The following is a 27,359-nucleotide window of genomic DNA, read 5'->3' as shown; positions in this document are numbered from 1 at the left end:
TGTGTGGGTTTTGTTGTTTATTGTTTATTAAAAGGATCCCCATTAGCTGGACATCTTGACGTCAAGCTAGTCTTCCTGGGGTCCAAGACAGACATACACAAACATAAAACATAACCACATACATAATCAAGCAATCCCTAATCCTAATAACAAACAGATCAAATCTATTTAATTTGTCATAGAACTTTTTTTTTATTATTATAAAGAAATTCAAAGACAGAAAAATAAGACAATCATGTTCATTCTATTTAGCCTAAATAATGTATGTGGATTCTGAGTCTTTTCTTAAAACATGCCTTTCCACTGATAGAACGAATGTTCCTTGGAAGGTTATTCCATGACCTCACAGCCCTGTAATTGACAGTGTTTTTCAGGCTATTTGTTCTAGGTAGGGGTAGAGTCATCTGCCCTCTATTGGCCGTTCTTGTAGCATGCGTAAGTTTCTCTGCACTGTAGCTCATAATCTTAAAGATAAATTCAAGTGTCCGAGTATGAATTACCTTGTGAAAGAATTAGGGCTGGGACTTTATCGCATTAATTTCGATGAATTAACTACAGAAAGAATTAAAAGTTAAAAAAGATTATCGCATAATGATTTTTCTTTATTGTGTAAGAATGTTACCTTTCAAAGGAGACCAAACTCATGCATGTGCTATAAGTATAAAGTGTAATAAATCGCTAATAACTTTTTTTCTTAGTCTGGTTTGTTCATACAGAATACTGAAAAAATAAGAGAAATTGAGATCAATCAAGAGTTATTTTTTTTAATGGTCAACTGTTCTGGAATGTACTTGAAAGTACTGTGTTTTACTTTTACCTCGAAAGTGCTTGAGTTTACAAAAGGTCCTTTGCGCTATATATATATAAAATATATATATAAAAAATATATATAAAATATATAAAAATATATATAAAATCTATAAAATCGTTTATATATATATAAAATCGTTTTCTAGCCACTTCTCAGCCTTCACCGTACGGCCTATATGGTCAGACCAGGACAGTGTGCCATAGTCCCAATAGCTTAGTCTTCTTTAATTGTTGAATGGGTTGGTTAAATTAAATTGAGGATCTTGGGCTAATCTAAGCTTTGAGCCAAATAGCATGGCAACAGTTTTAGATGGATTCAGCACAAGTTTGTTAGCTTTGATCCAATTGTATATGCTGTTAAGCTCCCTAGTCAAAACCTGTTTGAGCTCAGTGTGAGCAGCATAATAAAGAGTAGAATCATCCGCGTACATGGTCAGAGATGCATCTCTAATAGCAAGTGGCATATCATTTGTGAAAATGGAATATAAGAGCGGGCCTGCAGGCAAGCTCCCCTGTGGAACTCCGCAGTGTAACGTGCCATTGAAATACAGTAGCATCTCTGTGACCTTGATGACAGGTAGCTCCTAATCCATAAAATGGCAGTGTCCAAAGCCATAGTAGGTGAGTTTGTTAATTAAAAGGTCATAGTCTATGAGTCTACATAGTCTACACACTATGAGTCTACATAATCTACATAGTGTGTGTGTGTGTGTGTGTGTGTGTGTGTGTGTGTGTGTGTGTGTGTGTGTGCGCGCGCGTGTGTGCGTGTGTGTGTGCGCGTGCGTGTGTACACCAGGCCTGTGCTGTTGACTTTAAGGGAGGCAGACAGCCAGGTGTGTGTGAAGGTCCCACCTGTCCTGCTTCAGAAGATCCTGCTCAACACTCCACCTGACAAACTGAACAAGACGGTTGGTAAGACGACAAGGGTTCTCTCACTTTGTTATCTCTCTCTCACTTTGTTATCTCTCTCTCACTTTCTCTCTCTCTCACTTTCTCTCCATCTCTCTCTCTCTCTCTCTCTCTCTCTCTCTCTCTCTCTCTCTCTCTCTCTCTCTCTCTTTTATCTCTCTCACGGGTGATGTATGTTCTGGCTGCACCTGAGTCTTCAGTCTTTGCTGCAGCTCTAGGAAAATGTTGCAATTAAGAGAACGCTTCTCGTCTGTGGTCTATGCAGCTGTGGTCTTCGTGAACAAAGCCATCTAATATACATTTCTCTCTCTGATAAGGCAGGGGATTTTGAATTTAAAAAAGGAAAAACCGCTAGTAGCCAAAACTAGCTCAGCATTGCAGGTCAGGTCACCCAACGTCACCAGCATCAGTGCATTCTCTGCAACATCCGGTCATTTAGGGTTAGTTAGCAATTTGGCTTTTTAAAAATTGGAACGTTTACAAAACATCAAATCATTTGGTGAAATTGTAATGCAATTTCCCCATTTACTCATTCCCCGCCAACGACGAGTATATCGTTATTGGATCGTTATTTATTTTATTCGCTATTTCCATTCATAAATCATCCAGGAAGGCTGTGGTACTGTATGGCAATGTGTCTGAGATCGCAAAGGTCCAATCACTTTCGGGACGCCCGAATCATTATGCTGTGGGGGGTTATTATGGCGTGGGCCAAATGGACATACGATCTAGTAGATGGCAATCAAATAATTGGAATATTCTTTTTGGAATCTCATCGGCCACAGGTGAGATTTAAGAGCAATTTAACGTCAATTTCAGCTTGGTTGTGCATTGTTTTCATAGCCATCGCCCTGATCAGCGTATGCTGTTGTACTAACGAATGCCGTTATTGACAATCAATTAATCAGAAACACCCCCCCCCCCCCCCTTTCATGCATGCATGATGGAACATAATATACCGATCATATGCATTTGAATTTTTTTATTGTAGCGTGTATAGGGACGAAATGCCAATGGATTAAGTATAATATGCGTCGGGGGCTATTACTAGCCTCCCAGGAATTACCCTAGACTACTCTAAAACCATACTTATATTCACCACGGTATAAAACGAGAATGTATGGATGGGAAAAATATTCCTTTTTCACATCTTGAACGATAGATACTCGATGTCAAATGGGCCATAGTATTGCATATATAGCTATAATATTTAAATAGTTATAGCCCTGAAAACAAGGTGAGCGACTTCCACCGTTTACAGCGGTGGCGGTAGCTACTACAGGATGAGGCTAATCCGTGGCGTCCAATGAGTTAACCTCACATGTAGCATCAAGGACAACATTAACCTCACATGTACTTACTTACTTACTTAGGCCCACCGCTCCCAATGGAGCATAGGCCCTCTACGACTATTCTCCATCCAACACGGCTTTGGGCTGTCCTTTCGGCCTCCCCCCAGGTAGTTCCTCGTCTCTTGAGCTCCACCTCAGTGTCCCACCTCCAGGTGTTCTTAGGCCGCCCTCTCTTCCGCTTCCCCTGGGGATTCCAAGTCGGGGCCTGGCGTGTAGTACTGGTTGCCGGTTTCCTCAAAGTGTGGCCTATCCATCCCCACTTTTGTCTCAGGATCTGCTTCTCTACTGGTTCCTATCTTCCTCTCAGCCATCCTCATTCTTGATTTTGTTTGGCCACCTGATCCCAAAGATGCATTTCAGACAGCTGTTTATAAAGGTCTGTATCTCACATGTAGCATCACGGAATAGCATATCAGAAAAATGCTTAGTTTTTTCAACTTTAACAGTTTGCTGATATCTAGACCAGCTATCCCTCAGAATGTCAAATGACACCTGCAGCTTGGGCGCCCTCGTGGCGTACCACATACATCCCGGTGACATTTGTCGCATGTCTTCCCCACCTCTTCTCCCGTTCATCCTCTCCTCCTCTGTCGGTCATGTCTGACCATGAAAAAAAGCAATAAATGCTAAAGAAAAATTCTTAAATATATATTTTTTAAATTACACCTGCAGCTTGTCCTTTTTCCACTGACGTTCAGCCCTCCTGCACTCTCGTCTGGCTTCACGTGTGCTGTCGTTCAACCAGGGCTCAGGTTTAGGTTTGGAGCACCTGGTTTTTAGAGGAGCGACAGTATCAAGGATTTCCAAACAGGTGGAGTCAAACCTGGTTAACTCCTCCGTGTTAACACACACAGGGCTAGCTGAGCTAGTTACAGTAGCGCTAGTAAAAGCAGACGAGAAAAGTACAGCAGTGGAAGGGTTAAACATACGGCATCGACGGGCCGGTGCAGATGGTTTGTCAATAAAGCATGGGAGAGCTACATCAAATAAAACAGGCATGTGATCAGAGAAAAATGCATCACAGACTTCAATATTAGAAACGGGTAGACCATATGATAGGACAAGATCAAGTGTGTTCTTGTGTGGGACCAGTCACAGACTACACAAGATCGAATGAGTCAATAAGATTAAAAAAGTCTCTAGCCAATGGCTTAGAAGGACAGCACACGTGTGTATGTTCATGTCACCCAGGATTAAAACGCAGTCATATTTAGGCATAATTTTTGCCAAGAAATCAGAGAAGTCAGTGATGAAGTGCTTATTGTATTTTGGGGGTCGTTATATCACCGCGCACAGTACAGGGCGATAGCGACCCAGCTCAAACATATTCAGCTCAAAGCTGGAGAATGAGACCGATGACAGGTGTTTACAGTCAAAGTTCTCCTCGGTTGCAATCCCCCTCCTCTGCCAGTCGTTCAGAAAAAGAGCTTGACTCACCAACGCTCTGCCAAGTCTCTGATAGAAGTCTTATTTGCTAGCGATCTAGCATTTACCAGGGCTATCCTGGCGGGACCTGGGACCTGCCGAGCCGTCCGAGGCTAAAAAGGGCCATTTACCGCATTTTTATAGGTGCAAGCGTCTTTTTTCAATTGTTCCCAATGAGGAGGGAGCGTATGCGGCCGCATGCTGCCGCATATACAGTAGGAAATGCGCTGCAGTCGGCTTCTTTTTTCAGCGCCTTTCAGTTTTTTTTGTGCGACCGCTGCCAGCGTTTAAAGTTGAAAACGTCTGAACTTTTCAGAGTGATGAGCTGAGCGCCTTTTCAGACAACCAATCACAGCCAATCATATTTACCGTGGCGCTCGTGACACAATGTAACCTGACACCGGAGTTGCCTGCCTGCCTACCCACAAGAGACGGGCCAGGAGAAGTATGAGGGCAAGCGTCTGCTGGTTGGTGGTCATTGCGATTCGCGACAAAGCACAAATACACTAATAACTACACGAATACACTAATAAAAAGCTAATAAAAAGCAAAGGGCGAACTGTGGTGTCAGGCAATAACTATATATATAATTAATATACAATAAAGTGTATTAAAATATGCTATATGTGCAAAACCGCGGCAGTAAAATACGATAAAAAGTTTTTAACAGTGATATAAGATGGCTGTCGCTAGATTTCTTTCTCTCTGTCATCAGGTAGGTTGGTGAGTGACAGCTCGTTGCCATAGCTACAAAAGGCATGTGCTGCGGGGGGGTTTTCTCGCCGCAAACGCTTCATCCCAGCACTACCAGTGCTCCGCCAGCGTTTTTCAGCTGGAAATGTGCTGTAGGTGGACGCATGCCATACCTCCCACCATGTCCCAGCGGGGTTTACCACTCCTCTGCGGAGTCGGGGAGAACAGAGGCGGGTGTGAAACTCCTCATCCCCGCCGGTGATGACAGGTACCAGCCAGGTGCCGACAGGCTCCAGAGAGCGACAGGAAACAGCATAGCGATGGATCGATCCATATCCAGTCAATATTATAGACCCGGGAGAAAGTTTCAGGGAGGCTTTTAGCTTCACCAGTCGGCCGCTGTGTTTACCTCGGCTTCTGAGACACCTCAGCCGGGGGGGAGGAGCCGGTGCCGGGGGGGGGAGGAGCTGGTGCCGGGGGGGGAGGAGCCGGTGCCCGGTAGAGGTGAGCCGGTATTCCTGCCAGAAGCGGCGGAAGAAAAGTTTTATGTCCCAGATCAAACTTGACCAGATTTTCACTAGCAAGCTGGATATCAAGCAGTGCGTGGCTATCATAAACCAGTAGAGAGTTGACATTTTTCGTGACAAAATTAATGACAAAACCAGCACAAACACAAACAAAACTGACAGCGGCAGACGGCAAGCCACACACACAGGCGCCATCTTGCATCTAAAAGATTTATAAATGTTAGCTGCTCAATAATAATATAAGAAATTAGGCAAACCCACCCAACCCCAATGTGTATTTGGGCATCTCTCTGGAATTGATTCTGTTGGGTTAGATATGTACAGTAAAATGTTGTCTGCATATAGCATATATGTGTTATTTGGTTTCTAATGACACCTGCGATGCTCTGTTGCATTCTTAGGGTTTCGGCAAGTGGGTCAATGGCTCAATTGAATGAAAGCTGTGAAAGGTAGCACCCTGGCGAGTCCCTCAACGTTGTGCGTCGTACTGAAGCTGTCGGCGACGTTTACAATATTTTAATCCATGAAGTAAAAGATCAACCGAACCCAAATGTATCCAGTGCCATGAATAAATAATTCCATTCGACCCGGTCCAACGCTTTCTCTGCATCGAGGGGACAGTACGACCTCTGGCTGACTGAATGGGAGGAGGAGAGTATATTGAACAGCTGTCGCATATAATAGAACGACTGCCTCCGTGGTATGAAAGCTGTTATCCACAAAACCTTAGTGAGGACTTTGTAATCGCAAAACACAGGATCCTGGTCTTTCTTCAGTATAACTGATATGGCCTGGGACATGGTGGGAGGTAACTTCCCTGCTGAGATAATTCCCTTAGACAGTAAACAGAAAGTGTGCCAGTTTAGATAAGAATAGTTTGTAAAAGACTTTGGACTTTATTGTGAGTGCGGACCTTTTCAACAAACCACCCAATTTAAATGTGCTATACATAAAAATGGTATGTTAAAAAAAAATAATAATAATAATATGATACATCCACAGAGCTTTTAGAACGGTGCAGAATAAAAGTATTGCTTTCCCCCCAAAAGAAAATATTGATTAATGAATTTATCATTTAAAAAAATATTCTGGGTCCACAATGAATGTTGTTGTTTACATGTTGCCTGCATGTATCCCCTCTCTACCTCTATTGAGGTCTGTACTAAGTCTACATGTCTCTTACACAGCCGTTATAAAAAATTAAGTTATACCGTACTTTATTAATCCCCATGGGGATATTATTTCTCTGCATTTGACTCATCCTCACCACTTAGAAGCAGTGGGACAGCCACATACTGATGTCCGGGGACCAACTCTGTGCAACAGCCTGCATCACTGTACATATTAATACTACAACTCTGTACATACATCTGATTAGCACTATTACTCGTAGTACTAATTTATATATCTTATACCCAGTTTAATCAGCTGTACATTGTATATTACTATTGCACTTTACTGTTAATGACAATACATTTTAATCTAATCTAATTTAATGTGTAACTCTAAAACCCCTACCTGTTATGGGGGGTGCCGGGAGAACCCAAGAGCAGAACACAAGGCACAGGAGAATGAGGCGGTTTAGGTTATTTAATGGAAACCCCAGGGAATGACAAGAAAGGCAGGTAATGAATGGCTGTGAGTGAGAGGAGACAAGATAAGATAAGATAAGATATTCCTTTATTGATCCCCTTGGGGAAATTCAGGCATCATAGCAGCATGGGGAGGAGGGGGGGGGGGTACAGGTAGTAAAAACAACACAGTGTACAGGTAGTAAAAACAACACAAGCAGTGTAAACAATTTGGTCAATATGGTCAATATAAGCGGGTGACGTGTGTCCATGCGGTCCCGGGAAGGTGCCGGCTGGTGAGGTCCGTAGGTGGGTGGGGGTGCAGGCCGGAGGGGTGAGGTCCTACACGTAGGAGAACAAGGGTCAACACGACGCAGAGTACTGAGCACACAGATGACACTAGGAGTAACACAGTAATTTTGTATCGGGTTACTAGAGGTCCAGAGAAGAGTCCTACTACCAAGGGAGGTGAAAACAACACTCGGACCAGGAGTGGCAGGGGTGCAGGCCTCACATCCTGGCTCTGTGATGAGATGATAGTTCACAGGTGTGTAGGCAGGCTGATGGCTGTAACACTACCTATAGTCTCCACACACAGCGCCTGAGACCCACTCCTCTTTGGGCTCCTGAGGTGTCATTGAAACAAAGCAGGCTCTCTGTCCTCGCTCCATGGTGGTGGAACAAACCTCCCACCACAGTCAGGACAGCTGGAACCTGCCCAACTAAAAACACACTTTTTCAATCAATATCTGAATGACTATTTGAATACTATATTGGACTATGCTACTATGCCTATACTACTACCTACTATGAGATGAGTGCATAGTAGACATATTATTAGCAGTGTGTAGCACTCAAGTTCGACACTGTTTGACGCACAATGCCACTTACTCTTAGCTGTCAGAGGTGCACCCCTCCTCCTACTGACTTGTTGTACACAATTTGTCAGCTAAATTACTAAATGTAAGTGTAGATGTAAAAGACAAAATATGTGTGCCAAGGACACATTATTGTCACATTTTAAGTGGAAATTACTTTGATGGTGTATGTTTCAAAAAAGCTCTCCATACAAGCGTTTGTGTATTTTGCTTGATAAATGACAAAATGCTGTCATTCCAGCTGTGATTGGAGTATCGAGGAAAAGAGGACGGGGATTGAGATAGGTCAATTGTGTGGAAATACATCAAGGGCACGCAGTCGAGGGTATGGATGATGATGATGATGGAGGAAGCAAGCGAGCTGCACACATGCCTGTCTGTCTTCCTCTCTCTGTCTAACCCCTTTCACGCATGAAGCCTTTCATCTCAAACCTGTATTTGAACTCGTAAGACACTGAGGTTATACCCTCATTTACAGTGACGGCGAGTTAACTAACGCAGGAGATGCTGGGTTTGAGCCCAGCTCTCGCCGTTGCTTCCGGCTTGGCTGGTCGTTCATACTAATACAATTGGCAGTGTTAGGGGGTGGGAAAGCCGGTGGGTGGGGATCGGACGTTGTGGACAGCAACTCCTACAGGTCGGTTGGTGCGCCTGTACAGCAGAATCAGGAAGTAACGGGGGCAGCGTGAGCCTCCCACGCGTTACTCCTCGCCACTGAGAGATCGCGCTGTACAGGTGAAAAGATGCGACGGCTGCCTCCTCGTGTACCGGAGGGGACACGTGATGCAAGGCTTTGTCCACATTGCAGCCGACCAGTGGGAGGCATGGTCTAGCAACGTTCGAGACAGGGGAGGGAAGAATTGGATACTATGAAATTGGGATGGGAAAAAAATTTAAAAATGGGGAGAAAAAAGTAGATACAAAAAAAATACATCTGCTGAGGCTGCAAGAAGAAAAGTTTGAATGGAAATGGGGAAAATGGGAAGAATACAGGAGGGGAAGTAACGACATCACAGAGGTTTGAAAAGGATACAAGGAAATGAATAAAAATATAAATAAATAATGCAAATGTAGAATGGACCGAAGGACACATGTCACACTTTTTCTTTACTCATTTTTTGTCTATTTGTTTTAATTTATGTACTGTGTATTGTCTATGAATGTTGTCTATGTATGTTGTTAAAAAAATGAGAAAAAAAAATTAAGTTTAAAAAAAAAAAAAAAAAAAAAATATATATATATATATATATATATATATATATATACTGTAGTTTATCAGCAATTTCATACATATAGACACAATAAATAAGAATAAACAATAATAAATCGGCTAACACAGTTACAAGTTGACACACAGTGTCAGAGATCATACATTTAAATGCAGCAAGAGAAGGAAGAACCTTCAGCTTCAGAGTCAGTTGGAGGGCATCCCAGGTGTTGGAAGCATTTTTTTCAAAGGAAAAAGCTGTTTTTCCTAGTTCAGAGGAAACTCTAGAGGAACCCTAAGAACCAACCAGTCATTTGAACGTGTAGAATAGGTTCCAAGATTACATTCCAACAGTGATGGATGATCACTAATGATATATATATACGATACAAACACTGGTATTTGTTCATTTTTAAGGCCCTTATTGGTAAGCTACCTCCTTATACTACATCATTATTGGTAAGCTACCTCCTTATACTACATCATTATTGGAATGGAATTTTGGTACCTATGGAACCAGTTCTAGTGTCTGGCTGGTCCTTAAGGTCCCCTGAGTTTGCTCAGAACAGGGTAAATCTGCATTTTGGTAGGATGCCCCTCTAGCTCATGGAATGAACTCCAACAGTCCTTAAAGCTTGAGATTCTCCCCTCTGTTGTGGAGTGTAAAACCTTGATCTCCAACCTTTGTCAATCAAGTTATACATGTTTTAATTGATTGTTATCCTTACTTGCCTTATTGTTATGATTTTATATTCTGTGTGATTGTATATGCCTTTTTTTTGTTGCTTAACTCTATGTACACTCGATGTGACTGTAAATCAGGGAAACCTCAGTTGCCTTTTGAGTTTAAATAAAGGGTTGAAATTAAATTAAAATGTGATGTAAGGGGGAAGTTCTGTATCATAGTGGCTCCGCTCGGCATTACTCATGCACTATCCTCGCATACGTGCACGCGCACTGAATAAAATTCCACAATGTACCTTTATCCCAGTATTCGTCTGACCACACCCCTCGTTAGCTTACCTTCATAAGCAGGTGTGTGGACACCTGCTCTCCTCCTTCTCGCTTTCACCACAAGGAAGTGCCTTCGGTAGATCCCACTTGACGTGTTGTTAGTTGAAAAGAGTTGAGACGTGTTTACATTGTGCTTAGTTTTTTCTTCTCTCATAACTATTCAAAAGGAAAAAGCTAAGTCATAATGTCTACTTCGGAGAGTAGACCCACTCTTCACCAGCGGTTCTCCATTCCCGCCTCTGTCGTGCGTACTGGTGCGGGGCTGCTGCCACTTTCGTGGTTGCCGACCCAGCCCAGGAGACAGCCAATGGATAGTTTGCCTCTCCGAGGAGCCGAGGCATCGGTGCCGTCGCCCCGGCGATGGCATGATCTCGACTCTGGTTCTTCTGGTTCCAGGGAATCGTCCGTTGTTGAGCGGACGGTTCTTTTGGTTCCGGAGGATTTGCGACGCAAGCTTTTTGCGTCTGCCCGTTCACGTCGCAAGATGGTGGCATGCAGACGCGAACGGCCTGGGTTTGGGGAATTGCTGGAGACCAGCGAGGATGCGTCGGGCTCTGCATGTCCGATGGAAACTGAGGATTTCATGGAAGAGTCGGACGGATTCTTGTTTGAAGGTCCTGTGGAGGCGAGTATCCCTCCTATCCAGGAAACACCGGAGGGGGGAGAAATGTCTCCTTGGGGCGCCTTGTTCGAGGATGTCGGGGAACCACCTCGGCCTCTTCGGCAGGATGCCCTGCTATCAGCCACATCAGACTGTGGCTCCTCAATGGGTCAAAGCCTGCTGCATGTGAGGGATGCGGGTTCGGTGGAGGAAAGTCAGCAGGGGGAACTGCAGGCTTTGTTTCCCGAGCTCATGGCGGTAGCTGCCGCTGCAAACGGCGTGCCGCTGCCGCAGCCATTGCCTGCTCCTGCCCCCGATGATCTCATAGGTCATCTCTGGCAGCGTCGCCCGGTGAGACGTTGTCTACCCATTTTTCCCCTCAATGGGGGCCTATGTTCGTCAGGGCCAGGCGGTGTCTCACATCATGGGACTTACCCCCGCCTACGTACCAGTTACGTGGGTGTCGGGGTTGGTCAAAGGTATGAGAGAGGGCGTGCCACGGCTTGATAGGCCGATGGCCGCTCTCCTCTGTCCGGATGTGGTGTGGGAACCATTATGCAAGCCGGTTCTCCATGGAAGATCGGCTAGGCGATTGGCATATTGGGGTGACCAGTCATTTATCGCTGGTACACAATCGCTGGCTGCGGCTTCTAACATCGCCCACCTGGCTAGATTTGTATCGGGGATAATGACGGGCGGCACGGGTCTGACCGAGGTAAAATGCGATCAGATCACCCAGGCGGCAGGAGCTGTCTTGCATCTTACCCAGGTGCAGGCCATAGCCTCGGGGAAGACGCGCGCCCTGGCCACCCTGACCCAGCGCCACCTTTGGCTGGAGCAGGCTCGAGTGCCGGAGAAGAAGAGAGCCCCTCTTCTGACGGCCAACCTCTACGATGCTGGATTATTCGGGAAGGCCCTGCAGCTGATGACCTCAACGTGCAGAGAGATGGCAGAGGAGAGATCCGTTCTCCAACCCCATTTTCCGCCTCCCGTCCTTGCCGGTGGAGTCAGAAGGCTTCCACGACGTTGAGCTCCATCCGCCGTGCCTACCACTGCCTCTGCCGCCACTGCTGGCCCCTCCAAGAAGGCCAGGAGGAGAGACGGCGATTCTGCTGCCGCCGGCCCATCCACGACCGGAGGAGACGGTAGGGAACGCCGTGACCAGCAGCCGATTCACTACCGTCCCTCCGGGGCTTCTCGGGGTGGCAAAACCCGAGCGGCTCGAGGCGGCAGACGCCGCTAAAAGTGACTTTTCCCCCTGTGGTCCCCTCTACACCCTCCCCGGCCCCCTCATGATTTTGTGCCGTAAATAATAAATAAAAAGTTCCCTTAAAAAGGGGACTATATTATTGGCCAAACAAACTGTGTGTTTATTCACTAATATATATGATGGGGTTGCGAAATGTGAATCTGCATTATTACATTGAGAGATGTGTCGTGTTGTGTTACGATATTAAGCAAGGTCTGCAAGCATACACTCAGTCATAGAAAGGTTCTATTAGCCTGACGCTCCACATGCAGGTAGAAGCTGGTGGGATGTTCCGTTGCTCAAGCAAAGTAATGTTGAGCCACAACACTGTTGTGTTAGTTGCAGTAATACTCGTGCACACACGTTCCACGGCTTGGCCGTTACTCTCTGTCAGTGTTTTGCTATGTATGACATAGAAAGCGGGTGTAGGATTCACACACACACAACTTGTTTTGTTGTAAATCCTGTTCACATTCCGTGGGTAGCGGGCATTGTATTAGCTTTTGCTATACTTTGGCTTTCTACCGAAGGTCTCAAAATGCTACAGTTGGTTTTTGGTGTGTAGGGAAGAAGGGGTTGTGTGAGGGGGTGCCGAATAAACCCCTCCTTCCCACTTGATTGGTTTAGGGGATTTTTTTCTCATTTCTGCTAAACCAGTCGGGGCCGAGCCGTTCAAACGTCTTGGCAGGGGGGGGGGGGGGGGGGGGGGGGGGGGGGGGTTGTCTTGACACGACTCCTATTACAAACAGGAGTCGTGTACAGGGTTTCCCCCCGTCATAGCATATACGTTGCTATGGCGACGACTTCCATGGGTTGAGCTCTTTACGTAAGGGTGTGGTGTTAAAGTGTCGGGTTAGAGCGTAAGGCTTATGGGTCTGCTACGCTCGTTTTTATGTGTAAACTTGAGTCAGTTGGTCACGTGACTCACAGTTGACATGTCTTTTTCATAACCGCGACTCGTGTGGGAAGGCTTCTGGGAAGTTCGGTCTATACTCTTTGACAAAAGGAGTGACTGGATGTAAAAATGTAAATCAGTTTTTACTCCCAGCTGTGCAGTTGGGTTTATACTGTTGATGCTTCTTCTTTATTATTATAAAGAGTTGGAGTTGGTTGCATCTCACCCCTCTTGTCGTTCCCCTGGGCGCCTTGGGGATTCAATGAAAGGTCTAAATAGCCTATTTATTGATGTGGATATACCCGCCGCACACATAGTGCTAGTTCGGGATGTTCTGTTGGACATTAAGCAACTGACTGGCGCGCCTTGGTTGCTTGGGGTTAAAACAGCGTTTTTATAAAGCAACTGGGATGGGGGTTTTTCCTCTTCCGAAGACCTGTGTGGTTGTCGACGGATTCTCGTTCATATCGGGGGATGATGACAGAATGGATCTGAACATACGTAGAAGGGTTTCACGCCCTGGGGGTGGGCCGCCGGGCGCGGTTCGCACCGAACGTCTGGGTGGCGCCTTCTTTTCGTGTTTAAGATCAACACGCATGTCTGCCCCTTCTCCTGGGGTTGGCAGATCGGCGTGGTTAGGGCACGGGACTGGTTCTGGACACGCTGGTCCGGATCAGTTGCACCCGTTGTCCGCCGGGGATTCAGATCTGCTGTTCTGGTACCCTGAGGGACTTGGGCTTTTTTCAGGGGGAAAAATGCCAGGTCGGTCCGGGTGTCACAGGGTTAAGCGCTATGGAGCCCTTGTTGGGTACATTGTATTCTACACTGTCGTAATGGCTTACGGCCGTGCCAACCTGTACACGCCCGATCTCGGCAGATCTCGGCCGCCACGCAGGTTGGTCTTGGTTAGTACTTGGTTGGGTGACCTCCTGGGAATACCAAGTACGGGGTGTTGGGGCTGGTTCTCCATTTCTTTCGCTCTTCTCTTACGCGTGGCGAAGAGGGGCCTGTTGGGGTGGTCTTTGACCTCCTCGGGGGATCCTGTGCTCCCCGTATCGCCGGGCCCGGTCCGAAGTAATGTTTCGTCGACCCGTAGGCCTGGGTTAACCCTTTTTTGAAAACTGAAACACTTGTACTGTGTATACCCGCAGGTATGTTTTGGAGTTTTTTCTTGAGGGGTTATAGGAACAACCACCGCATTGGGTAACACCAAGGTGGTTAATTCCCTGGTGTGTTGGAGCAGTGTCAACTCCCGGGTTACCCGGTTGAGGGTGCCCCTGCACGTTCATGACGTCTGCCAATCATGTCAGCCTTCTCTGCCTCAACCCCTCTGGGTGGTTTTTTTTTTTAAATGGAGGCTTGGTCATGCAACGACGCCAGCATACGCCCCTTCCGCCGGGGCGGCTGTGTTCAGCTGTCCCCTCTGGCGCCTGTCTCGTCCGCAGTCTCCAGGCTCGGGTTAACAGCCTGTTGCCTGGTTTTTCCCCGGTGCGCTGCCTGCTTCCGTTGGTTAACCTTTTTTGTGTGCTTACGGCCATGCTGACTGCCTGTTCTGCAGGGTCAGTGTGCCAGGCGGTGTACTATTGGGGGGACAGGGCCCGCTCGGCTGAGGGGCCTTTGTCCGAATACGCTGGCGATCTGGGGGGCGGGGTCACTAAGTGCCCACCTGGTGGGGTCTTGATGCTGGCATCATGGACCTCTCCGGGCCCCCGTTCCAGGGGGTCCAGTCCCTTTGGTGGGTCTGGGCCTTCCTTCGCGCTCCGCTGCTACGGCCTTGCCACGGGGTTGGGTTTGCCCTTGACCCCGTGTTTCTGGGGGCAGTAACGAGGTTGTTCCCTCCGTTCGTTCCCGGGTGGCATGCGGGTTGTGCGTGTGTGTAGTCGTGGGGTCAGGCCATGGTCTGCTCACCCTGTGTGTTGAGTTGCTTGAGTGCCTCTTCGCACGGTCGGGTCCGTCGCCCTCCCGGGAAACCTCTAATAGGGGGGGTGCCCTCCATTAGGGGGGGTCGGGGGGGCTCGGCCCTCCCTGTTCTGATGGTTGTGGGGGGCTTTCAGCGGGGTGTATTTGTCGGCCGGTGGCTCCCGCTCGGCCTCCCTTGTGCATGAGTGATGCCGAGCGGAGCCACTATGATACAGAACGATAGGTTATGACTATAACCAAGTTCTGTTAATAGTGGTGACGCTCGGCATCCGACGCCGCTGTAGCCCTTGATCTCACCTTGTGGTGAAAGCTTGGGAAGGAGGAGAGCAGGTGACCACACACCTGCTTATGAAGGTAAGCTAACGAGGGGTGTGGTCAGACGAATACTGGGATAAAGGTACATTGTGGAATTTTATTCAGTGCGCGTGCACGTATGCGAGGATAGTGCATGAGTGATGCCGAGCGTCACCACTATTAACAGAACTTGGTTATAGTCATAACCTATCGTTTACCAATAAGGGCTTTAAAAATAAACACATTCCAATTATAGTTACGCCTTTCAACCAGAGATGGCCCTCCAACCTTTTTATAAAGGACTCAGTGGTGGGTATCATATCTGTTATAAAGGACACAGTGGTGGGTATCATATCTGTCATAAAAGACTGTTGTCATAAAAGACTGTGTTCTGAGCCCCCTGCTGTACTCACTCTACACACACGACTGTGTGGCCAAGTTCAGCTCTAACTCCATAGTGAAGTTCGCAGACGACAGGGTGGTGGTGGGGCTGATCTCGGACAACGACGAGAAGGCCTACCGGGAGGAGGTTGAGGTACTGGAACGCTGGTGCCAGGACAACAGCCTGCTCCTGAACATTGGTAAAACCAAGGAGCTGATCGTGGATTATAGGAGAGGACAGCAGGAGATGCACACACCACTGATGATTAACGGGGCCACCTTGGACAGGGTGAGCAGCTTTAAGTACCTGGGGGTCCACATCTCAGAGGACCTGACATGGTCAACACACATAGACACAGTAGTAAAGAAGGCGAAACAGCGCCTCTACCACCTGAGACAGTTAAGGAAGTTCAGAGTATCGGGGAAGATACTCCAGTCCTTCTACTCAGGAGCTGTAGAGAGCATCCTGACCGGAAACATCACTGCCTGGTATGGAAACAGCACGGCACAGGACAAGAAGGCCCTACAGAGAGTGGTGCGCTCAGCCGAGCGTACCACGGGTATTGCACTACCCCCCCTGCAGGTTCTATACAACAAGAGGTGCAAATCCAGAGCCTGCAGGATAATGAAAGACCCTCACCACCCCAATAACAGCCTGTTTCAGCTGCTGAGGTCAGGCAGACGCCTGCGAACCCCAGCTACTAGGACAGAGCGGCTGAGGCTCAGCTTCTTCCCCCAGGCCATCAGAGCCATGAACAATGAACATTGAGTGCTCAGAACATTGAACTATCCACACATAAGCACACATGAACACACACACGTCACGCACGCTGTGCACGCTCACACACGAGCAGCCACTTAACACTTTAACATGAGCGGGCACACACTCATGTCGCACACACGCACACTTATGGCCAAAGGAAAGGACACTTTAAATTAGAATAACAGGAACAGTGTATTGCACTACCAAAGCTAACTAGCATGTCCCATATGCTCTGTAAATAACTATGTACAGATACCGTGATGTCACTCCATGTTACCTGTTACCTGTTTACTGCACAATGTTTTTTCATTTTTGATTCTATTATGTTGTACCACTGTATTGCACATCGTTGCGGGCAAGACCACCCGCATTTCATTGTATACCTGTATGCCGTGACAATTAAAACTCTTGACTTGACTTGACTATCATATCTGTCATAAAAGACACAGTGGTGGGTATCATATCTGTCATAAAGGACACAGTGGTGGGTATCATATATGTCATAAAGGACACAGTGGTGGGTATCATATCTGTCATAAAAGACACAGTGGTGGGTATCATATCTGTCATAAAAGACACAGTGGTGGGTGTAACTGAGGGGTACAATTCCCTGACTGTATTACTAGATATGATACTTACTACCACTACCTTTGTACTTAATATTCGGCCACCCAGTACACGGCATAAATATATTATCATAAACACTCTCACGTAGATGAAACGGATCCAACACAAATGTACGAAGTCGAAACAGGTCTTTATTTCTACACAGCGATGGTGTGTAGAACAAGCACTTAATCACTTAATTACATTTATGAATTGAAATAGTATGCACTTTTATGGCAAAGAGTATTCGTCGGTATATCAATAGAGAATGTCCAATCTCTGAAGGCGCAGGTGGTAAATATACGACCTGGAATAGTTAAGGAATAACAGCAATGATACTTTAATGATTATATACTAGATACACTAGAGGGGGTTAATCCGGTCGCTTGTAAGCCGACAGGAGTAGGAGGGGGGGGGGTAGAATCCGGCTGCCTCGTCCGGCCAAGGGTATCCCAGGTGAACCCACTGTAGTGCCGTTCAATGCGCCGGCGATCCTTGGACCACAGATGAAAGCAGGTGGACTCTTTGTGGGCCGGCTCTCTCCGGTCCACGGGGGAGAGACGTGAAGCGACCTCGTCTTGCAGAGCGTCTCCTCACCTTGCGTCCTCTCCAGGGGGGGGGGTTCCAACACACGGCAGTGTCGGGGGTCTTTATCCATGGAATAATCAAAGTATACAAAGCATAATCCGTGCCTGGGAAGGCGGGCTGTCGTCGGTAGAATAATCCGGTATACAGGTCCACTCGCTCGTCGGCTCTGGGGCTCCTCGGGTGCAGCTTCACATGGGGTCAACCACCCTGGGTAAGCAGCCAGTTCTCTGCCCGAAACGATGGGGTACTGACTACGGTAGTATTCTCACCGCACAAAGCACTATATATTAACAGACTATTATTAGCTTAATAGACTACGTCCAACTCGACGATATAGTGCCAAATATGACTATTCAAATATTAATATACACGATGTCTCAATACCGATGGTAGGCGAACTTGGCCTTACTCCCACACGTGGCGTCGCGGGGAGGCTTTACGTCTGTGACTCTATTGGAGGGTAAGAAACTGGACTGAAAAGAAAGTCCTACTTTAGTAGCGCAGTATATATACGCACTATGAACAAATAGTCCCATTAGTGGTGCGGTAGCCAGATTCCTACGCGGAACTAGGACTTGTTCGTACATGTGGAGCGGTACGTTTGAACTGGGTCTGAGGGGTATGGCAGCCTGGCACCAAGGTCTCGACCAATAGTAGAATGGAGACTATTATGGGATGTTCAGTAGGCTAGAATGGATATTCAATGCATATTGTACAAGGAATATACAAGGGATATCAGGGAATATTAGAGAATATACAAATACAATTAAATATATATATATAAATAAATATATATATTCGGTTTAATCTGGCCCTTCACAACAGCCACCCCCTGAATAGGTCCCAGACCTAATCAGTTAAACAGAGACAGATTAATCGCGTTGTCTATTTACACATAAGGGTTTGCTGTAGGGGTCAGTCAACTTCACAAAGTCATAGGGTTGTAGGGTCATGGTCATCATCGATTGTGTCTGGGAGTCGAGGCAGTTCTATGAGCCTCGCCACGGGACAGGTGTAAGTGCGACCCTGGACGAGCACTTCAGCTGCTCGGACCTTGCCGTCGGCACCGGTGATCACTTTGCTTACGCGGCCGGCCGGCCACATAGCTCTGGGCAGTGATTGATCAATAATCATGACGACTGTTCCTTCTGTCAAATTGTCTCTCTCCTTTACCCACTTCTGGCGGGTCTGTAGAGACGGTAGGTAGTGCAGTAGGAAACTGTTCCAAAACTTGTCGGCTAATACTTGGCTGTACCTCCACATTCGTCGGCCGTTCGCTTCTTCAGGCCGGTACATTGTCTGGGGTAATGCAGGATCTAGCCGCCCCATCAGGAGTGTGTTGGGGGCTCTGCGTAGGCGACCACCCACTCTGATGAGGGTATGAGCGTCGCTCTCGGGGGCCAGGTGAATTAATCTGCTGTCGGATGGGACGGGCTTTCCTCCCTGTAGACAGGCCAATTCATCGGGGAACGAGTCTCTCTGGGCTCGCTGCAGTAGAAGCAATTCTGCTTCCTCGTAGTTAGCTGCTGACATATCAGCGGGGGACTTGCACTCCGGGTGGTACCGCAGGAATGTTCTTTGTTGTGCACTCTCTATGGACGTGCAATCGTCTATGTTAGGGTCGGTGGAGGCTACGGTGCTCAATCCACAGAACACAGACTTCTTATTTTCCACCTCCTCTGGACTTGCTTCCCTCGGGATAGGCATGGGCCACTGTCCTTCCGGGAGTCTTAGGAATGCGGGGCCGTCACTGTAGACATTGCGACGGGTGAGGTCATCCAGGGGCATCCCCCGGGTGATGACGTCAGCTGGGTTCTGTTTTGTATCAACGTAGCGCCACTCTGTTTCTCCGGTTAACTCTTCGGTTAAGTCTTGAATCTCGGTGACTCTGACTCCCACGAAGACTTTGTACTTGCATGAGTCCGATTTGATCCAGGCGAGTACCGTCGTGGAATCTGACCACAGGATTGTTCTAGACACCGGTATGGTGAGCTCACGTTGGATGAGCGTGGCTAGGTGCGCTCCGGCTAGGGCTGCGCAGAGCTCTAGACGTGGGATAGATTGTTGCTTGCGTGGGGCTATTCTCGAGCGGGCGAGGACAAATGCTGTGTAGATCTCTCCCCCCTGGTCTTGGGCCCGCAAGTAGGCTACTGATCCGTATGCGACCTCTGAGGCGTCACTGAAGACGTGTAAGTCCATTTTACATGTCTCTGGCCTCACCGTGGGTGGGAAGTAGCTTCGGCGCATATTAACGCCTGGGAGTGAGTGGAGCTCCATCTCCCACTCTCTCCAGGTGGATGCAAGGTGTGCGGGAATGGGGTCGTCCCAGCCCTGGTCCTTGTCCCACAATGCTCGTACAATCATTTTTGCCCTGGTGGTGTACGGTAGAATACATCCTAGCGGGTCATATTGTCGGGCGAGTGTTGTGTACACACTCCGTCTGGTGGTCGGCGCCGCCGCCGGCCTTCCCTGCTCCGTAGTCAGGGGCTTGTGTCTGTAGTGAAGCGAATCTGTTTTGAATCGCCACACCAATCCCAGGGTCATCTCCTGGGCTTCTCCCGGGATTGTAGCCATCCAGGTCTCGCTGCTGGCTGCCTTGTCCTCGGAGGAGAGGCTGCGCAGTACTTGCGGATCGCTGCTGGCCCACTGCCTGAGATCAAAGCCGCCTTTGATCAATGAGGCGCGGAGTTTAATCAGGAGAGCCTCGGCTTCTTCCTGGGTTGAAAGGCTTTGTAGACAGTTGTCTACGTAGAAGCTGTTCTTTACGCTGTGTCGGACCTCTTCGTCCGCTGCTGGGTCCTCTGCTACATGTTTCTGTAGTGCAAATGTCGCACAGCAGGGGCTGCACGTCGTTCCGAAGGGGAGGACTTCCCATTGGTAGATGGCTGGGTGCTCATCTCCTGGCTTCTCTCTCCATAGGAACCGTAACAGGGGCTTGTCCGCCTCTACTAATCTCACCTGCAGGAACATTCCTTTAATGTCCCCGCTGATGGCCACCTTTTCCTGGCGGAAGCGGAGTAGAACGCCGAGTAGGGAGGGGCCGAGTGTGGGACCGGGCAGTAACTCTTTATTTAGATTTTGGGATCCGATCTGGTAGCTGCAGTTAAATACTATGCGGTCTTTACCGTTGTGATGGACCTTGTGGTGGGGCACGTACCACGATTCAGTGGTCTGGTCAGCCTCTTTAATGTCCATCTTTGTGACGTGTCCCGCTGTGATGAGCTTCTCAATCTCAGCGCGGTATACACTCTCTTGGGCGGGGTTCTTGGCTAAGCGCCGCTCCGTGTTCAGCAGGTACCGTTCTGTGGCGTCTGTCTTGGCGTGGAAAGTAGGCATTCCTTCTCGCCGCAGGAGTGGCGTGGCGTATCTCAACACGCCGTTGACCGGGACTCTCTTGGTCCCTGTCTCGAGGAGGTGAATGGCGTAAATGTCATCTTTAGAGCGAATGTCTTTCTTTCCGTTCTTAAAGGGCATTTGTTCCAAGGTCCATAGCCGCTCTACGTGTTGCAGGAGTGCGGTTTCTCCCTCTGTGACTCGGGAGTGGAGACATCTAGTGGCTGTACTTCGGTTGAGAGATTTGGCGAGCGGGCCTTGGAGAGTCCATCCCAAACGGGTCTCGACTGCTGCAGGACAGCCTCGGGGTCCGGTATGAACCCGGTCTATCGGGACAATGAGGTCTGCATGGTCGGAGCCTATCAACAGGGTCGGCATAGCATTGTCTATGAGCGGGATCGGTAACTTGCGCAGATGTGCATATTTCTCCATCAGCTTGGCGATGGGGTATGTGTACCGCGACAGTCCTATTTCTTGGCTGGTGAAAGCGTCTGCAATCTGGTACCGTCGCTCAGGCTGGCCGCTTGCTGCGATAGAGAATGAGACATTCTCGCCCTTTATCGTCTTCAAATCTCGTCTTATTGTCCGAATTGTCATTTGGGTTTCGCTTCCCCGCAGCCCTAGCTGGGCCGCAGCGGAGGCGAGCAGCAGGGTCTTCTCTGACCCGTCATCGAGGACGGCGTAAGTGTCCAGGACTTTATTCTGGTAGCTTAGTGTCACACGCACTACTTTTAGGAGTACTCGGGCTCCACTGCTGCTGGCGGGATCGATGTACATGACGCTCGCTTTGCGGCTGGATGGTGCAGGTGAAGGGCGCCGTCTGTTACTGTCGTGAAATATGTCCAGATGGGCTCCATCGCACTTGGTGCACCTTTTCTTTAAGCGGCATTCGGCTGCCATGTGTGAGCGCGCACAGCGAAAACAGCGCTTGTTGGACTTTATCCATTGACCTGCTTCCTCCGCGTTCAGCTTGGGGAAGGAGTCACATTGCGCTAGCCAGTGTTCTTTCTCACAGTAGGGGCACACTATCTTCCACTTCTCCGTTCTGGAGGGGGTACTGTGGCTCCTGCTGCTCGGTACTGACTCCGATTGGTGCATCACAGTCACCGATCTTCTTCCATCATTTAGTCGTCTGGTTCCTTCTCTGGAGCCAGGGGTGCTCCGTCCGAATGTATCTAGCCGTAGGCTGCTGACTTCTCTCGCCAGGAAGTCTGCTAGATCGAGGAGGTTCGGTTCGGGGCCATTCGGGTCTCTGTGGTCCCTCTGCCGCCTAAAGCGCTCCTGACGAGCGGGCGGCAGCTTCTCCAGGATCCTTTCCACATTTGAGTTGGCGTAAAGTTCATGCCTCCCCTTCTCTCTTTGCGCTCCCAACATCCCTACCAGGGACTGCACTCTGATGGACAGGTCGTCCAGTGCTCGATTGTCTATTGCTGGGGGTAAGCGGTCGATGTGTCGGATCTCCTGGATCACGTAATCCCATATGCGCCCATACCTCTGGTCCAATGCTACCAGCGCTGCTGTGTATGGGGTGGTGGAAGTCGCGTAGGCGAGCGCTATATTATGTGCGCGGGGTACCTTTAAGTGCTTCAGTAGGATGGCGTATTTGTGGCGTTCATCCAATACATCCACCAACATGGTCTCCAGACACATGCGGAGTTCTGTATACTGGGCCCGGTTCTCTTGGGTGAAGTCGGGTACCATAGGCGTGCCAATGTATGACGCTGACTGTGGATACATCGGCGAGCGTTGGGGGAGAGGCCTCCTAGGCGAGTCTCCTCCCGCTCCTTGGTATGGGCTGGTACCGGCAGTGTACCATGGCCCGCTTGTCCAGGTGCTGTTCCTCGGTGCGGGTCGTGCTCACCCGTGTATAGAGTCGGGGGTCTGTAGCGCAGCTCCGCGGGAGTATAGCCTGGGCTGTACCGGACCTCCTGGTCCGGTAGAGTACTGTGCTGTCTTCGGGCGTGGTTCTCCTCCTCTTCCTCTTCGTCTTCAGTTAGGTCATCCAGTGCTTGTAGTCTCTGGTTTAGCCTCTCCACAGGATATGCTGCTCCTTCCCGGTTGCTAGGTCTCGCTTGGACCGGTGGGGGGAGGTGGTCTGTGGGGGGTATAGACCTCGTCTGTTGGTCAGGGTTCAGGGTTGTTTACTCGGCTAGGGGATGCCGCCCTGGAGGTGTGTCTAGACGAGTTCCTGGAGCCTCTGGCGGAGGGAGAGGGTGTTGTCCGTCTGATCAGCTGTTCTATTAGTTGCGACTGCTGTCTGTCGCGCGCTGCGTCCCGTTGAGCACCGGCTCGTTCTCGGGCCACATTCTCTTCCATCTGAATGCGTCTTATTTCTAGACGTATCTGCTCGTGTTCGCTTCGCTGCTGGATCTGCAGTCGGTCGCGTTCAGCAGCGGCGTTCAGGCTGATGAGGAAGGCCTGCTGTAGGGTCCTCTCTGCCTCGCTGGGAGAAGGCGGTTGTATAGGGGAGCCTTCCCTCGGGGTACTCCTTGCGGAGCCTTGGAGCTCTATCTCCACGGTGCTCTCCCCGTCTTCTTCCGTGCCGAGTTCTCTCTCGGTAGCGTTGTATTCCTCCCGGGACTCATCGGGGACTACTTCTTCAGTACTGGCGGGGTGTGAAGTCATGTCTGGTTCCCACTGGTCCCCACCGTGAACTTGGTCAGTTACATTAGAGCCCGTAGGGGCCTCTATGGTCGGGGTAGTCTGGGCGTTGGGGTTAGACATACTTTTACTTTCTAGTTTTACCGCGTTTACTGTTAGTAGAAGACTAGGTTGTTGACTGACAGCGTAAGCCTCTAAGTACTGAGGGAGCCGTCGTTCGCGCTGCGGGCGTTGGTTAGGAGGATCGTTTCGTGGAGTGTTCATCATAGGCCATTTCAATATTAATAACACTATATTAATATTACACTGATTACCCATCCGGCTCGAAGGACCAATTGTAACTGAGGGGTACAATTCCCTGACTGTATTACTAGATATGATACTTACTACCACTACCTTTGTACTTAATATTCGGCCACCCAGTACACGGCATAAATATATTATCATAAACACTCTCACGTAGATGAAACGGATCCAACACAAATGTACGAAGTCGAAACAGGTCTTTATTTCTACACAGCGATGGTGTGTAGAACAAGCACTTAATCACTTAATTACATTTATGAATTGAAATAGTATGCACTTTTATGGCAAAGAGTATTCGTCGGTATATCAATAGAGAATGTCCAATCTCTGAAGGCGCAGGTGGTAAATATACGACCTGGAATAGTTAAGGAATAACAGCAATGATACTTTAATGATTATATACTAGATACACTAGAGGGGGTTAATCCGGTCGCTTGTAAGCCGACAGGAGTAGGAGGGGGGGGGGGTAGAATCCGGCTGCCTCGTCCGGCCAAGGGTATCCCAGGTGAACCCACTGTAGTGCCGTTCAATGCGCCGGCGATCCTTGGACCACAGATGAAAGCAGGTGGACTCTTTGTGGGCCGGCTCTCTCCGGTCCACGGGGGAGAGACGTGAAGCGACCTCGTCTTGCAGAGCGTCTCCTCACCTTGCGTCCTCTCCAGGGGGGGGGGTTCCAACACACGGCAGTGTCGGGGGTCTTTATCCATGGAATAATCAAAGTATACAAAGCATAATCCGTGCCTGGGAAGGCGGGCTGTCGTCGGTAGAATAATCCGGTATACAGGTCCACTCGCTCGTCGGCTCTGGGGCTCCTCGGGTGCAGCTTCACATGGGGTCAACCACCCTGGGTAAGCAGCCAGTTCTCTGCCCGAAACGATGGGGTACTGACTACGGTAGTATTCTCACCGCACGAAGCACTATATATTAACAGACTATTATTAGCTTAATAGACTACGTCCAACTCGACGATATAGTGCCAAATATGACTATTCAAATATTAATATACACAATGTCTCAATACCGATGGTAGGCGAACTTGGCCTTACTCCCACACGTGGCGTCGCGGGGAGGCTTTACGTCTGTGACTCTATTGGAGGGTAAGAAACTGGACTGAAAAGAAAGTCCTACTTTAGTAGCGCAGTATATATACGCACTATGAACAAATAGTCCCATTAGTGGTGCGGTAGCCAGATTCCTACGCGGAACTAGGACTTGTTCGTACATGTGGAGCGGTACGTTTGAACTGGGTCTGAGGGGTATGGCAGCCTGGCACCAAGGTCTCGACCAATAGTAGAATGGAGACTATTATGGGATGTTCAGTAGGCTAGAATGGATATTCAATGCATATTGTACAAGGAATATACAAGGGATATCAGGGAATATTAGAGAATATACAAATACAATTAAATATATATATATAAATAAATATATATATTCGGTTTAATCTGGCCCTTCACAACAGTGGGTATCATATCTGTCATAAAGGACACAGTGGTGGGTATCATATCTGTCAAAGGACAGTGGTGGGTATCATATCTGTCATAAAAGACACACTGGTGGGTATCATATCTGTCATAAAGGACAGTGGTGGGTATCAATGTCATAAAAGACACACTGGTGGGTATCATATCTGTCATAAAGGACACAGTGGTGGGTATCATATCTGTCATAAAGGACACAGTGGTGGGTATCATATCTGTCATAAAGGACAGTGGTGGGTATCATAATGTCATAAAAGACACACTGGTGGGTATCATATCTGTCATAAAGGACACAGTGGTATATCCAGTAATAAATCAGCAGCATGCCTATAAATCACATCACCATAGTCCACATCCTCAAGTGTTGCCAGACACCCTGTTCAGGGTCACATGAATGAGGGGTCAGCTGCCCCGGCAGTCTGCAGTGTGAGAGACCTTGTGTATAACCATCCCTCCCTCCCTCCCCTCAGCTCCAGGGTCGGAGGTCAAACACGCTCAGGTGGTGTCTGAAAGGATCCGGTCCCTGCTCTCCCTGCCCCGGCGAACCTTCCTCCTCACCATCCGCAGTCACTTCCAGTGCGATGAGAACAGTGTCCCCACTGCACAAGACTTCCTGCTGCTGGATCTTCAGTTCCCGGGGGAGGGACTCTAGTCTCCTCCTGGGGGATTTGATTTGTCATACTGTCTGACTGGTGGTATGTTACCATGTGCTCAAGACTCATTCCAGTGTTTATTATTCAAATGTTCCATCTCATTTTATATGATATCAATAAACAATGTACGTTTTATACATGGATCTGTTTGCTGTTCGTAATGGGCTTGAAAATTATATATATACTATATATATATATATATATATATATATATATATATATATATCATTTTTTTTTTTTTTTTTTTTTTTATGTGCTTATTTGTCAGGGATAATGCAAAATAAAACATTGTAGCAAGTTACAATAACACGATACAGATGCATTTGCTACCCCTGTCCCTGGTTTGGCTTTTCTACTTAAAAGTGGTCATTACATATCATCATTACCAAAAGTACAGTAGTTAAAATGAGCACATAATAATTAATAGTGACACTCTTTAGTTTACATGATCATACAATAATTACATCACATTACATTCATTTTACATGTGTGTGTGTGTGTGTGTGTGTGTATTCAAGCAGGATATTTTGTTACACTAACACCTGTACATAATTCAAAAGCAGCTTTTGAAACAGCATGGTCAGTACAGTAGAGGATGTTACTGGACCACGACATGTTACACAAGTCAATGGCAGGGGTGTAAAAAGTACCCAGAAATTATACTTAAGTGAAAGTATGGGTGCCGTCTCAAAATCGTACTCAAGTAAAAGTCAAGTATCTGGCTAAAAACACACTTGAGTAAAAGTAAAAAAGTTTCAACTTTTAAATGTACTTAAGTACTAAAAAGTTAAAGTAAAAACCTTTTTTCTGACTGTATTCTTCTGATAGCACAATAGCAGGTATTTAATCAAAGATCCCTGCTTTCTAGTCTTGCACAAGGACCAATCAGCATGGGTATGGGCGGGTTCATTTTCCATTGATGGGGATTTGATTGGCTGTTTCTAAATAAAGCGCGGCCGCAGGATTAATAGCGTTAATGTTAGTTTGACCAGAGAAACAAATATACGAATTAAAATGGTTGGACCTGCGAGATTTGTACTTTGTAGGTCTGCATTTTAAATGTAAAGAGTAAAAAGTATGTTTTCTTTCTCTGAAATGTAATTGAGTAAAAGTACAAGTATACAAACCTAATAATACTTGAGTAAAGTACACATCCCCAAAAACAGTACTTAAGTATTGTAACAAAGTACAATTACTCAAGTACTTTACACCCCTGGTCAATGGTGACAAGCATAGCATGGTGCCTGCTGCTACTATAACAAAAGACTGTATTGCAGGCTTAAAACTGAAGGAAATTATTAT

General features: G+C 47.8%; 1 protein-coding gene across 2 annotated transcripts in view; it reads left to right on the top strand.

Annotated features, from left to right (window-relative positions):
* The window catches only part of shld2 (shieldin complex subunit 2), a 178,324-nt gene extending 152,199 nt beyond the window's left edge, over positions 1-26,125 (top strand). For both annotated transcript variants that reach the window (XM_084321641.1, XM_084321640.1), the window contains exons 10-11: positions 1,607-1,722; positions 25,875-26,125. In XM_084321641.1, coding sequence (XP_084177767.1) covers positions 1,607-1,722; positions 25,875-26,056 — 298 coding nt within the window. In that variant the 3' untranslated portion in view covers positions 26,057-26,125. The remainder of the gene's footprint in view (positions 1-1,606; positions 1,723-25,874) is intronic.
* Positions 26,126-27,359: the final 1,234 nt, after the last annotated feature.

This window comes from Notolepis coatsorum (genome assembly GCF_963971535.1).
Source record: "Notolepis coatsorum genome assembly, chromosome: 9".
Lineage (NCBI taxonomy): Eukaryota > Metazoa > Chordata > Actinopteri > Aulopiformes > Paralepididae > Notolepis > Notolepis coatsorum.
This window is presented reverse-complemented; position numbering and strand designations above follow the sequence as displayed.